Genomic DNA, 15427 nt, shown 5'->3' with positions numbered 1-15427 from the left:
CCAAATTTCAAGCACTTTGCTGCACAGCACCATACACACATCTGTGGGAGGACTAAAATGTTAATGTGATCATGTGGCAGTTGGATGGTCCCCATGTTAAGAAGTGCATTTTAACAACAACAACAAATGCAGGCTTTTTGAAAGAGCAAAGAAAAGATAGATTATTTAGCTTCTCTCTCTCTCTCTCTCTCTCTCTCTCGTTCATTAATTACTGTTCCCCAAAACAAACAAACGAAAAAACACTGGCTTTCCATATCTAATCAAAATGGAGTTACTCATCCTACAAGCTTCCTCTTAGAGTTCGGGCTATTTCATCTTAACTACCTCCACCTTTTGCTTGTTTGGTCCTCGCTCTCTCTCTCGCTCATTAATCACTGTTCCCCCCCCCCCCCCCCCAAAACAAAACAAAACAAAACAAACAAACAAAAAAAACACAAACAAACAAACAAAAAAACCCCACTGGCTCTCCATATCTAATCAAAATTGAATTACTCATTTTACAAACGTCCCCTCAGAGTTTGGGCTATTTCATCTTAACTACCTCTCACCTTTTGCTTTCTTTCTTTCTTTCTCTCTTTCTTTCTTTTTCTCTTTTTCTCTCTTTCTCTCTTTCTCTCTCTCTCTCCCGCTCATAATCGTTATTAGCACAGATGTTTACACGCCACAGGTTACTGTTTAAGTGATTCATAAATCCAATAACAGCTTAAACAGATTTGTTGTAAAGACAGTGGCGCGGTGCGCGCGAGCTTAGAGACGGCGTCGCGCGGAGAAGCTCCTCAGCCAATCAGAGTGAGTCTGGGAGCCACAGCTGACAACGAAAACAAAGAAAGGTATGTCTTGCCTTTAAAGCGGCTCGCTCCAGGACATCGGGACGAAAGATGGAAGACGTTCTTGTCATTTAACACTGCATGGGCACACGGGTGCACGAGTTTTACATCGTAAGTTGAAATCTCGATGTTTGTTACAAAAATAATAGTTAGAGCAGCCATGTAGCAGGGTTTTTAATGTTGAAGTTGAGGAACGCTGCGCTTTTGTGAACTTTATATCAATGGCGTCAGTGCGTTTCTACTAAACTGGCCACATACCACAGACTTTGATATTGTGGTGAAGCGGCTGCCCACTTTCCCCTGTGTTACTGTATAGTTTTTAGTTGATCTAAACGCGATGCATACATTTTCTTAATCAGAATTAAACGTAATCATAACTGGTGTAGTTAAAGTTTGTTCTACAGATTAATAGTTACACTTTATGGCCAAAAGTCTGTGGGCACCTGATTATTGAACATCCCTTTCCAAAACAATGGCCATGAATATGTTCCCCCTTTGCTTCTATAAACACCACAGGAGTTTTTGGTTTAAAATATATACATTTACAAAAATGTATGACCAAAGGTATGTGTACATCTGACCATCACACCCATATGTGCCCAGTCAAAGACATTTAATTTGTCATATGCACAGTATGCCAGAGATAATAATACCCCGAAATGCTTGTGGTGAGTTTCTGTAAACTCGCTAAGGCACAGATACAAGTGAAAATAACACACACACCTTCATTAAGAGAAGAGTCAAGACAATAATTTCAGTAAATACAAATTGGAATACAATATTGGAATGCAGTTGGGTGAGATATTTACTTAAAGGTATCGTTCACCCCAAAATGAAAATTTTGTCATCAGTTACTCACCCTCATGTTGTTCCAAACCCAAAGGACTTGCATTCATCTTTGGGACACAAATGAAGACATTTTAATGAAACTTGGGAGATTTCAGCCCCTCCATTCACAGTCCAAGAAACAAAAAGAATTTCAAGCTCCAAAAAGTTCATAAAGGCATTGTAAATGTAATCCATATGACTCCAGTGGTATAATCTAAATTTTCTGAAGCGATATGAATGCTTTGTGTGCACAAATAAACTAAAATTATGTCTTTATTCACAAAATATCTTCACTTCCACATAGATCTCCAGCACACGTTCATAAGAGAACCACAAAGCATGCGTGATGTTGACACGAGAGCGGACAAAAAAAATGCAAGTCCTCCTCTATGTTGAAATCTGCAGACATCTTTGTTACAAAGATTGTTCTATGTGACTCAGTTTGTGTGCAGTGTTCCTCTTCCTTTACTGCAAACAGTGAAGGTCCTGTTGTATCACGAGAGCGGACGTGTTTTGTTTTTTTTAAGCTTGAAAGTTTTGGTTACTTGGAATGTAAATGGCGGGACAAAAATCTCCTAGGTTTCATTAAAATGTCTTCATTTGTGTTCTGAAGATGAACGAAAGTTTGGGTTTGGAACGTCATGAGGGTGAGTAATTGATGACAGAATTTTAATTTTTGGGTGAACTATACCTTTAAAGAGCAGCAGAGAATATCTGAGCTTTTACAGGTAAAAAAGCAGCAGAGAATAAAGTGAGACAGTGGTCAATGGCCTATAAAAAGTAAAGTGAGTAATATGCTTAAGGTGACATTTAACATGTTTAAAGTGACCTACAGATATTTAGTAGTCTGATGGCCTGCAAATAAAATCCTCAGCTTGTTTGTCCATGGCTGTAAGCTTCGAAAGCGCTTACCAGTCTGGCCAAACAGGTCGTGAGCTGGATGAGTGCAATCGGACATAATATTGTTTGCTGTCCTCAGACAGTGTGTCTGGTAGATTTCCTCCAAGTTTCTGAGCTTGCCACCTGCAATTCGCTCAGCTGTATTTACTCTCTGCAGGGCCTTGTAATTGGTGGCAAAGTTTCTTGAGCCTCCTTATGAAGTAAAGTCTCTGGCAGAGTGCAGAGTCCAAGTAAGGTCTTTGGTGATGTGCACGCAGGAACTTGAAGTTGGTGACTCTAGCACCATCAATGTATAAATGAGCATGCTCTCCCTCCTGCATCTTCCTAAAAACCATGATCATCTCCTTAGTTTTCTGACGTTGAGACAGAGGTTATAGTCACAGCACCACTGTGACAGTGCTCTGATCTCATCCCTGTAGGCTGTCTCATCCTTGTTGGTAATGAGTGTACCATTCCAAAACCATGGATATTAACACAGAGTTGGTCCCCATGTTGCTGCTATATCTTCTGGGAAGATTTCCTGCTAGATTTTTGAAAGTGGCTGTGGGTATTTGTGGTCATTTAACCACAAGTGCACAAAAGGCATACAAAGACATCTTGTACGTTTGTGTGCTTCCAAATTGGGGAAAGCCCACATATGGGCATGATGGTCAGGTGTCCATATACTTTTGGCAATACAGTGTAACAAGCTAACATCTTTAAAAAAAAAAAAAGTGTACTATTTTGTCATACTATTGATTTATTTTTTGATAATGGGTGGACCTCAGATGATGAAATTACCACTCCACACAGCACAAATAATTATGTTCAGTTCATCCTATTCATCCCAAAAAGTGTTCATTTCAAAGCCTAAAAATTCATGGGGGGCACTGGTGGCTTGGTGGTTAAGGCTCTGGGTTACTGGTCGGGGGTTCAGGCCCCAGTGCTGCCAAGCTGCCACTGTAGAGCCCTTGAGCAAGGCCCTTGACCCTTTCTGCTCCAGGGGCACTGTATCATGGCTGACCCTGCACTCTGACCCCAGCTTCCTGACATGCTGGGGTATGCGAAGAAAAGAATTTCACTGTGCTGTACTATATATGTGATGAATAAAGACTCATTATCATTACTCATTATCATTATAATTATCATTAAAAATAACATGTGTACAGTATAAAATAGGTATATAATAGCAGGCTTCAGTTTTTGACCTCAACACTTGAAAAATGAAATGACTGTAAACAGATTTGATACTGAGCTCTGGTTACAATCTGTGGCGTTTCACATGTTCTGCCCATGTCCTTGTGGGTTTCCTCCAGTTTCCTCCTGGTGTCCAGATACATGCAGGTAGATGGATTGGCTATATCAGCCCTAGGTGTGAATGAGTGTGTGAAGGAGGGAATGTTACCCTGTGATGGAACGGCATCCCAATTAGTGTGAATGCCCAGCTTTTTCAGGAATGGTTCCGGATTCCACCGCAACACTGATCTGGGTAAAGTGGTTTCTGAAGAAATAAAGACATTTTGGACTTATGGGGTGGAGGGAAAATCACATAGAATTTGGGTGTGGCCTGTAGCGCCACCTATGGGCTCATGTGGGCCATTTGGTGCTGTGGGAGTTACTCATAGTCTGTAGTATCAATGTGCCAAATTTCAAAACTTTTTACCATTTAGATCTTGAGTTATTGGGCACTTTAGGGAGATAATAATAATAATAATAATAATAATAGGTTTCCTCCTGATGGAGGAATCCTACAAAACTAAATTCTTTCACCTCACAAAGTCTAGAAAATAGATTTTCATCAATCTACCTATAAAATAAAAAACAAACAAACAAACACACACACACACACAAAAAAAACCCCACTGCAGTACATTTCAGCATGAACAGGGTTGACATGAAAATACAAGTAGGCTATTCTACAGGCTCTGGTTAAAATGTGTACATTGAATACTTATACTGTTTTCAAAAAAAGATATTATTGAAAGGGGCTCAGCATATGCAGAGAGAAATGCATGAATCTACAGTCTGGGCTGGAAAGAAATTAGCCCCAGACTCTAGTTCATTCGGTTTTCATTAATTTTACTTGCGACTGTCAGTAGTGCTGCTCTACTTTTTTCCACTATGGTTTAGAAAAATCCACTGTAAGCCATTTGCAAATAGACCAATGTGGATGGTAAAACAGTAGCCTTATTTTCGTGTATTTTTTCACTCGATGAGAGGGAAGGCTTAGCCCTGTTAACCAGTTTACCTTGGCCAGCCCTGTTGTCATATTTGAACCACCACCCACACTATTCCTGGCATCCAGACTTCTCTATTTAATTCATTACTCATTGAATTGTCAGATTGATTCTTGCCCACTGCTCTGTGCTATATTAACTTGCACTGTGTTCACTGTTTGTTATATTATGCAAAGCTGATTTGCCTAATGTACAAACCCCATTTCTAGAACAGTTAGGATATTTTCTAAAATGCAATAAAAACATGAATCTGTGATTTGTTTAATTCTCTTGAACCATTATTTAACTGACAGAAGTACGAAGAAAATATTTCCAATGTTTTCACTGACCAGCTTAAATATATTTTGTAAATATAAACGCATTTAGAATTTCATGCCTAGAACACACTCAAAAAAAGTTGGGACTGAGGCATGTTCGCCACTGTGTTTCACCTTCTTTTTAATTACACTTTTTAATCATGTAGGAATTGAGGATACTAACTGTTGTAGTTTTGCAAGTGGAATTTGTTCCCATTCATGCTTGATACAAGACACAAGACTTCAGTTGCTCAACAGTCCATGGTCACCATTGTGTAATTTTCCTCTTCATGATGCACCATACATTTCGATAGGATACAGATCTCAACTGCTGGCAGGACAGTCAAAGCACACACACTCTGTGTCTTATTTATTTATTTATGTATTTATTTATTTATTTATAAAGGGGTTGAAATTTAAATACTAACATCCTCTGATGCTGAGCAGGAAAACACAGGTGTGTAAAAGTCTAGTGAACATTATATGAGCAGAGCATAAGTAAAGATAATGTACTGAGGGCAACTAAACCCATACAATGATAGCTTAGTTGTGCCGCCCCTTGGCTAGTGACACCAAACTAGCCTAGTCTTGTGGTAGATTAGATGTTTTCGCTTTTTATCTGTCTGGTAGTTGTGCAAATAGTGATAAAACCTGAGGCAAGTTTCATTATAAATCCAACTTTTTGTCCAATTTTCAAATTTTTTTAAGCAGTTAGGTCTCACATGCAAGAAAAAAAATGCATGGAAACAGTGTATTTAAAAGTACATTTAAAAAGTTTTTGATGGAGAACAATCTGGGTTCTGCCCAGCATAATTAACAGCCCTGCTAACACCCCTGGAGCTAGTGAACAGTCGAAGTTAATGTTTGAAGCAGGAAAACTGGGCATGCTTAAGGATTTGAGCGACTTTGACAAGAGCCAAATTGTGATGCCAGGATGACTGGATAAGAACATCTTCAAAAAGGCAGGTCTTGTGGGGTGTTCAGTATGTAGTGGTTAGTATCTACCAAAAGTGGTTCAGAGAAGCACAACTGGTGAACCAGCGACAGGTTCATGGGTGCCCAAGTCTCATTCAGTCCCTCCAGGATTTTGTGATTTTGTTATCACAGAAATTAATGCAAAATCAAGCAAACACCACAATATTCGGAGGAGCTTGCATTTTTTTTCAAAATCACCGCAGATTTGGGCCAAGACATGTTGTGTGACATCATCATGAAGGCTAGCCTTCTAGTCCGATCTCACAGAAGAGCTACTGTAGCACAAACTGCTGGAAAAAAAATGCTGGCTATGATAGACAGGTGTCACAGTGCAACACAGCTTGCTGTGTAGTGGGCTGCGTAGCCGGCTGTGAAAAATTGTCTTTATTGTTTAACCCTTTTGATATATATATATTTTTTTTAAATCACAAAAATACTCTGCTGTCATGGATATCAAAAACATATTTGTTAAATATAGGTGTGCAACCATTATTGGCACCTCTATGAATTCATAGGAGAAAAATATATTTGAAGTATATTCCCATTGATATATATATATATTTTTTAATACACCTGGGTGACTAGAAACAGTAAAACCATGACTTCCTGTTTCACAGGGGTATAAATATAAAGTAACAAGCAAAATTCCCTTAGTCATTCATAACAATGGATAAGAACAAGGAATATAGCTGTGATGTGTTGCAAAAGATTGTTGAGCTTCACAAAATGGGAAGTGGCTATAAGAATGTAGCACAAGCATTGAAAATGCCCATTTCCACCATCAGGGCAATAATTAAGAAGCTCCAGTCAAAAGTAGTCATATGGAAAAGTACCTCATCTCCACGGTTAAATATGTTTGTGGCTCTTTAATGTTTTGGGACTGTTTATCTGCCAGAGGACCTGGACATTTTGTTAGGATACAGTGAGGGAAAAAAGTATTTGATCCCCTGCTGATTTTGTACGTTTGCCCACTGACAAAGAAATGATCAGTCTATAATTTTAATGGTAGATTTATTTGAACAGTGAGAGACAAAATAACAACAAAAAAATCCAGAAAAACGCACGTCAAAAATGTTATAAATTGATTTGCATTTTAATGAGGGAAATAAGTATTTGACCCCTCTGCAAAACATGACTTAGTACTTGGTTTAAAAACCCTTGTTGGCAATCACAGAGGTCAGACGTTTCTTGTAGTTGGCCACCAGGTTTGCACACATCTCAGGAGGGATTTTGTCCCACTCCTCTTTGCAGATCTTCTCCAAATCATTAAGGTTTCGAGGCTGACGTTTGGCAACTCGAACCTTCAGCTCCCTCCACAGATTTTCTATGGGATTAAGGTCTGGAGACTGGCTAGGCCACTCCAGGACCTTAATGTGCTTCTTCTTGAGCCACTCCTTTGTTGCCTTGGCCGTGTGTTTTGGGTCATTGTCCTGCTGGAATACCCATCCACGACCCATTTTCAATGCCCTGTCTGAGGGAAGGAGGTTTTCACCCAAGATTTGACGGTACATGGCCCCGTCCATCGTCCCTTTGATGCGGTGAAGTTGTCCTGTCCCCTTAGCAGAAAAAAAACCCCAAAGCATAATGTTTCCACCTCCATGTTTGATGGTGGGGATGGTGTTCCAGGTGTCATAGGCAGCATTCCTCCTCCTCCAAACACGGCGAGTTGAGTTGATGCCAAAGAGCTCCATTTTGGTCTCATCTGACCTCAACACTTTCATCCAGTTGTCCTCTGAATCATTCAGATGTTCATTGGCAAACTTCAGACGGACATGTATATGTGCTTTCTTGAGCAGCGGACCTTGCGCGCGCTGCAGGATTTCAGTCCTTCACGGCGTAGTGTGTTACCAATTGTTTTCTTGGTGACTATGGTCCCAGCTGCCTTGAGATCATTGACAAGATCCTCCCGTGTAGTTCTGGGCTGATTCCTCACTGTTCTCATGATCACTGCAACTCCACGAGGTGAGATCTTGCATGGAGCCCCAGGCCGAGGGAGATTGACAGTTCTTTTGTGCTTCTTCCATTTGCGAATAATCGCACCAACTGTTGTCCCCTTCTCACCAAGCTGCTTGGCAATGGTCTTGTAGCCCATTCCAGACTTGTGTAGGTCTACAGTCTTGTCCCTGACATCCTTGGAGAGCTCTTTGGTCTTGGCCATGGTGGAGAGTTTGGAATCTGATTGATTGATTGCTTCTGTGGACAGGTGTCTTTTATACAGGTAACAAACTGATATTAGGAGCACTCCCTTTAACAGTGTGCTCCTAATCTCAGCTCGTTACCTGTATAAAAGACACCTGGGAGCCAGAAATCTTTCTGATTGAGAGGGGGTTAAATACTTTTTTCCCTCATTAAAATGCAAATTAATTTATAAAATTTTTGACATGCGTTTTTCTGGATTTTTTTGTTGTTATTCTGTCTCTCAGTGTTCAAATACAACTACCATTAAAATTAAAGACTGATCATTTCTTTGTCAGTGGGCAAACGTACAAAATCAGCAGGGGATCAAATACTTTTTTTCCCTCACTGTACATGGCATCATGGACCCCATCAAATATCAACAGATATTAAATGAAAACCTGACTGCCTCTGCCAGAAATCTTAAAATGGGCCGAGGTTGGCTCGTCCAGCAGGACAATGATCCAAAACATACATCAAAATCAACACAAAAATGGTTTACTGACCACAAAATCAAGGTCCTGCCATGGCCGTCACAGTTCCCTGACTTGAAACCTATAGAATACCTGTGGGTTGAACTGAAGAGGAGAATCCACCAGCGTGGACCTTGAAATGTGAAGGATCTGTAGAGATTCTGTATGGAGGAATGGTCTCAGATCCCTTGCCATGCATTCTCCAACCTCATCAGGCATTATAGGAGAAGACTCAGAGCTGTTATCTTGGCAAAGGGACGTAGGACAAAATATTGCCAATAATTGTTGCACACTTACATTTAACAAATATTTTTAATAAGCCTGTATTTTGTTTGCAATTGTTTGATATCCATGAGAGCAGAGTATTTTTGTGAATTTTTCAAACAAAAGATCAAAAGGTTAAACAATGAAGACAATTTTTCATAGCCTTCTTTGCTCATATTTACCAAGAGTGCCAATATTAGTGGAGGGCACTTTACACACACACACACACACACACACACACACACACACATATATTTTTGGGGAAACCCTACAACAGTGATTCCTTGTCAAAGCGGGTTCCAAGTAGGCCCCTTTCAGGATACTAGGAATTGTCTTTAAGAACCATATAGAAACTGCTGAAACTGTATGTGTAAGTAAAGTTTGAGTTTGAACAGTAAAATGAAGAAGAAAATTGTTAGGGTTTGTGTAAAACCTGTTTCATGTATGACATGTTTAACATTAGCTCTGCCTGTATCATATCATATCTGCAAACCATATTTACTATAAATACAAGGCACAAGTAGTAAGCTTTAGTTTAACATTAACATCCCTCATTGATTTCCTCTAAGGCGTGTCCGCACTACTAAAAGTTTCAGCTCCCAGTACTGTAAAGCAATTCTAAACATTAGTTTTCTTTTTTCTTTTTCTTTTAGAAAAACAGTTCATGATGATTATGTATTTCACTTGTCTCTGAGTCTCATTATCTGGAATTGTCTCATTTTCTGCTCTCTCCCACCAGGTTTATATGCTCTGGGGGATATATATACTGCATGATCCAGGTAAAGGGTGGAGCAAGTAATGAGGACATTTAAAAGCACAGTTCATGCCAGATTCTCTCACCTTTCAGTATTCGTCTTGACTGCTGGTGGATTTATAGGATCATGTTGAGCCTTATCAAACTACCTCAAGTCTTAACCATCAACCAAGTTCCAAAAGTAAGTACATATAATTTTGTAATGAGCAACTTTTTAATGTTAATACTGAGCTAAAGCAGCTTTTCTTCTGAGAGCTAATGTCCATTTGTTTTAGAGAGGTTTAAGCTGATCAGTACATGTTAACGATGTGTAAAGTCTGGAAGCCTGATTTATTTATTTATTTATTTATTTAATACTTACAAATCAGATATCTGATCATCATTTCTGGAATTTTATAGAGTGAAATCTTTTCTATACAGGTGTTCCATGAGGATGGGATCATATCTGGGTATCGGTATCCATACAGCTCCGCTAAAGAATGTGTTCTTAGCATTTTCCAGCTAACTAATGAAACTCTCAACATTTGGACCCACTTTCTTCCTACATGGTATGACCACGATACCTTTATTTCATCAACAATTACACACAATTATAACTGTAACAATTAAAGCACCCCTATTAAGCTATATAAACGTGCCTAATTTTGTTTTAGAGGTCTCATACAATAGATTTACATGCATCCAAGGTCAAAAACCACTTCAAATTTTCTCATAATTTACATTGCAGCATCACCTCGTTTTCTCAGTGTCACAAACGACTCACTCAAGGATCCATTCACTCTAAACTCCTCCTTTCAGAAAACCTACTGTGCTCTAATTGGTCAAATGTATGTTGTGATTGGTCTACCACTTACAGCGTGTGTGGGAAAGGAAAAGTCCAGAATCATCAGTAATAATGTCGTCGGTTTTACTTTATTGATTTGTGCTCGAGTCCGATAGTGATACATTGGAACATCAACCTGTACCAACATCGCAAGCATGACAAGAACAGGATGTTTCTTAGTGGTATGTTTATATGTAGTTTGACAATAACGTGAGTTAGCCGGTTAGCAGAGACCTACAGCTGTTCACTGGTTGTACTCATATATAACACAAAACTAAGCATTTGGAACATTCGGTAGAAAATGTATACATAAATAATGAATCATATTTACAAGTTGTGATCCAGAGGCGCAACATGGTCCAAATGAAGTGGGTATGGCCCAATCTTTAATTAATAATCATTTCGCAAATCACACGTTGATTTCAGGAGCAGTTGTCAGTGAAATGACGGGGACACAAACAAAGGTCGGAGTTGAACTGCTGTGGTATCGGTTTCAAAATGAATTCTTTCCACTGACGCTTTACATCCTCATCCTTTGGGAGTCCATGCAAAGTGCTTTTGCAGCGCAGAAAACAACGTCTTCTAGACATGAACCTAACTCTTTCAGGAAGCAACTACTGTACTATAGTGTTTGAGGGCAGGTCAAAGTACACGTTGTTCCTGAGCAGCCAATGAAGACCAGAGGCAGTATTTTTTGTTACAAACCTATGTAGGTTTGTACAGGAAGTAAGTCTGGAATTACTGACGACTCGTTTCAGCTGTTCTTCAGAATCAGTTCTTTCTTTTGGGAGTCAATAACTCCATTTGTTGTGCACTTTGATTTTTGAAACTTTGCAGTCTTTTTACATTCACAAACAGCTACATAACACACTACATGAAAGGTAATATCTGAAAAAGTATAATAGGGGAGCTTTAAGCAATTTATGTGGCCCCTCTGCCATACAGATCCTTGCGTAAGTTGTTATTTTAGAAACTGTAATATATTAGAACAAGCACATTTACATAAACCTTGCATCCGGATCTACTGTCCGAGCCATGCTGTTATAGAAAATGAATCAACAACATCTGACTATTTTGAATCAAGCATTTAACAATGCTGCGGAAAATTTATGATGACAAACACACATTTTCTATAGAGTTGAGTATAGTTGCTCTTTTGGGTGGTTCCCAACTGTTTTGTGTAGAAATTATAGTATAATTATGCTTTCTCTTAACCTTCCTTTGCTTATATCCATGAGAATATAGGGGCCAATTCTGAGAGCACATCTCGTAAATGCTATGACTGCCATCTTTGTCATGGCACACAACAAATTTTGTTTATACAGCTGTCTAAGGAAACCTCAGGACGGTCCGAGCTCCTTGGAACAATAACTGATCTCTAGAGCATGTTACAGTGCTAAAGTGCACATTACAGTGCTAACTTTGCAGGACAGTAGACCTCGAGGGTCAGATGTGAAGAACCAGCCTGATCTGTTATGTTGATACAGGTGTACAGTTGGTATGTGTGAATAAATTTGATCCCAATATGGAATTACAATGTTCATTTGGGAGTTTTACAAATGAACAGTGTCATAAACAGAGCTATGGTGCTATTTCTCCTGTAATAAAAGCAGTAAGTGACTTCTCACCTGTACTCACTTACTGCATTTATCACAGGAGAAACACTATACTTACCTAGGTACCCCCTGAAAAAATTAAGGCTGAGACTCGAACCCTTTCCATTATAAATTAACCCTAAAAGTGGAACTGTGAGGAAACTTGGGCATTACATTTGGACTTAAGTTCTAAGTCTAAGGAACTGTTTATATATGTACATGTACCTTGTAATGTGCTCTAGAGATCACTTGAGATGGAATGACCAAGATATAAATATGAACATGTGGAATGACCATGTGAACTGAAGAATGTTTGTCACTGGTACATGAAATATGACATCAAAATGCTGTATTATTTACTTGCACAAACTATTTCATAATTTATTTATGAAATTGGAGCCTGTCCGGTGAACACTGGGTGCGAGGTGGAAGATGGGAAACCACTTCATTACAGAGTGCTGTGCACACACACATTGTTCACATTTGGGCACACCAAGGGATAATTTAGTGTAGCCAGGAGAACTTTGAGGAAACAAGAACACAGGGATTCCACATGGACAGTAACCCAAAGCTCAGCATTGAACTGGGACACTACAATATAGTACCCATTATGCCACCATGCAGCCCACAAACCTAAAATTAATTTAGACTGTAAATTAGCCCTGTAAATTATTTAGTCATGTTGTTTATTGTTTATGAGAAGTAATCCAAGTTGAGTAATAATTTTGAAGATATAACTGGTTATATGTACTGCTTTGCTAGGTTCTTCTTGTGGAAGCTCCTTATTGTGCTAATAGAGGAAGACTGGCAGGACTCCTACTGTTGGCCTCTTCTGGTCTTCCTGTTGTCCTGCTGCTTGTACCCACTGGCTTCCAGCTGTGCACACACCTTCAGTACCATGTCTGAACGTGCCCGACACATCTGCTTCTTTTTTGACTATGGAGCACTAAGCTTCTACAGCTTAGGTCAGGAGGTTGGAATTAATCATGTATAGAATATGGATTTATGAAAATTAATTAATTATGTATTGTGTCAAATAATGATGAATTGTTACAGAACAAAGGAGTTGTTTACTCAAAATTACTGTGTGATTGGCGTTAACTAAAGTGATTATTTATTATGGTTTTTATTTAAATGTTTATGCATCAACAGGTTCTGCCATCACATACTCCTCCTATATATTTCCTGAGAAATGGGTGAACAGCGTTTTCCATAAATATTACATTCCCACTGCTATGCTCAACTCTATCCTCTCCACTGGACTGGCCTGTTACTCAAGGTTAGATGGATGATTCAGAATAATACATTGCTGTGAAATTGGACATTTTCCACATTTCCTATAATCACGTCATTGTTAGTTTGCACAACTGGCAAATTGAACCCTCTTCAATTTAGAGTGCAGTTTTAGAGAGTGACATTTTGTGGTACCTTCTACAATACAGTGGGTATTTTAGTCCCATCATTGTTAATGTCCCCTCTTCTCTGACGACTAGCTGAATACACTGCATTGTCATGAAATGAAATAAGCATGTTCAAAAATTCTAAACCTCATCAACTCCAGTATAATCCCTATCTTTATATCCTTTATCTTTTAGGCTTGGATTGCCTTTCATTCAGTACAAAGGCCATATAAATAAAAGGTAACTTCACTTAGCAATTTGCTAATCCAATATTGGAAATGACGTAGAAGTTTTACACATTTGAATATTTTAATTTAAGTATTTTTTCTTAGGTCTGTTGAGAAAACAAATGTGAAACTAGGGAAAATTCTGCGGATTGTGTCCTTTGCATTTCCGTATCTTTTTGACAATATCCCTTTGTTCTATAGGGTGAGTACTTGCCAGATCTCATTAGTCAAATTGTTATCGTCATTACATTCAATCCATCTATCCATCCATTTTCTATACCACTTATCCTGCTGGGAACCTGGAGCCTATCCCAGGTGGGGTACACCCTGAACGGGGTGCCGATCTATTGCAGGGCACAATCACATACACATTCACACACCCATTCATACACTACGCACACTTTGGACATGCCAATCAGACTATCATGCATGTCTTTGGACTGGATGAGGAAACCGGAGTATCCGGAGGAAACCCCCGCAGTTGAAACCCCAACCCTGAAGATGTGAGGCGAACATGCTAACCACTAAGCCACCGTGTGCCCCATTACATTAGATATGTTATGCAATTGTCAGTTCTATGTTCCAGATATGTCAGTTGTCATTCTGACTGGCTTGTCTGTCCTTGCAGATTTTTGTGTGTGTTGGAGAGGATTGCACAATCAATGAAGCCACTACTGTTCACTACCAGCACACTGCACTTGCACTACTTACAGGATTCCTCTTTGCCTCACACCTACCTGAACGCCTGGCACCTGGAAGTTTTGACTATATAGGTGTTCTTTAACATTCAGTAAAGCACACATACATATACATTATCCATCCATCCATCCATCCAAAACAAAACATATACACTCACATAGTGCTTTATTAAGAAGACCTGTACACCTACCCATTCATGCAGTTCTCTAATCAGCTAATCGTTTGCTTTAATGTTTGTGTTTTTCTTTTTTCCACAGGACACAGTCACCAGCTATTTCATGTTTTCGCAATCACTAGCACGTACTTCCAGCTCGCTGCAGTTGAGCTCGACATGACCTTACGGAAGCAATGGCTTCTGACTCATTCACAAACCATTACCTTCACCAACACAGTGGGTGCAGCATTGCTTTGTGCAGCCTTCAGTCTGTGTATAATCTATGTCTTCAGTAAGGCACTTTTCTGCACAAGGATTTGGAAGGACGGTGATTTGAAAAGGTCACATTTTGCTACAGTTTCTGACTCGCAGCATATAAAAGTCAGGAAAAATTAAGGTGAAGGATTGTTTTAATGGACTGAAGCATGTTCTACACAAAACTGTGGTATCTGTGTTAATTAATTTGAGATCTCCTGTTAGAGCTCTGTTAATTATGTTTTGTTATAAAATAGCCTCATAAGTTGAAAACTCAAATGAGGATACGTGTGCCTTTCACTGGGATGTGTTTACAGTTACAACACTCAGTATGTGATTTCTTTTGCTTCAGTTTCAAGAAACGGATGCCCCACATGTACAATGTAAATTTTAAATTTATTTCTGAGATTTGTGTTTGTTACTTTGTATAATGATATTTATTTATTAATAAACCATTTTATGTGTCAGTAACTAATTTTGATGTGGATTATTAGGATATTTAGGCTATCATTAGATTTATTAGGATATAAAATTTTAATTGATACTAGAAAGACCATTTGAAACAA

At 39.0% G+C, this 15427-nt stretch overlaps 1 protein-coding gene across 1 annotated transcript; it reads left to right on the top strand.

The window, feature by feature from the left end:
- Positions 1–610: 610 nt before the first annotated feature.
- paqr5a (progestin and adipoQ receptor family member Va) lies at positions 611–15422 on the top strand. Its single transcript, XM_053623074.1, has 9 exons — positions 611–938; positions 9694–9889; positions 10129–10256; positions 12889–13091; positions 13279–13405; positions 13722–13766; positions 13859–13955; positions 14382–14526; positions 14710–15422. Exons 2-9 carry the CDS (start codon positions 9836–9838, stop codon positions 15000–15002), a joined length of 1092 nt encoding a protein of 363 aa, XP_053479049.1. The 5' UTR covers positions 611–938; positions 9694–9835; the 3' UTR covers positions 15003–15422.
- Positions 15423–15427: the final 5 nt, after the last annotated feature.

The sequence above is a fragment of the Ictalurus furcatus genome, chromosome 4 (genome assembly GCF_023375685.1).
Source record: "Ictalurus furcatus strain D&B chromosome 4, Billie_1.0, whole genome shotgun sequence".
In the NCBI taxonomy this organism is placed as follows: domain Eukaryota; kingdom Metazoa; phylum Chordata; class Actinopteri; order Siluriformes; family Ictaluridae; genus Ictalurus; species Ictalurus furcatus.
This window is presented reverse-complemented; position numbering and strand designations above follow the sequence as displayed.

Coding starts and splice junctions, on each gene's coding strand:
- paqr5a (XM_053623074.1), top strand. CDS start 9,836: ATGTTGAGCCTTATCAAACTACCTCAAGTCTTAACCATCAACCAAGTT. Junction 10,257..12,888: donor ACCCACTTTCTTCCTACATG/GTATGACCACGA, acceptor CTGCTTTGCTAG/GTTCTTCTTGTGGAAGCTCC. Junction 13,406..13,721: donor GGACTGGCCTGTTACTCAAG/GTTAGATGGATG, acceptor TTTATCTTTTAG/GCTTGGATTGCCTTTCATTC.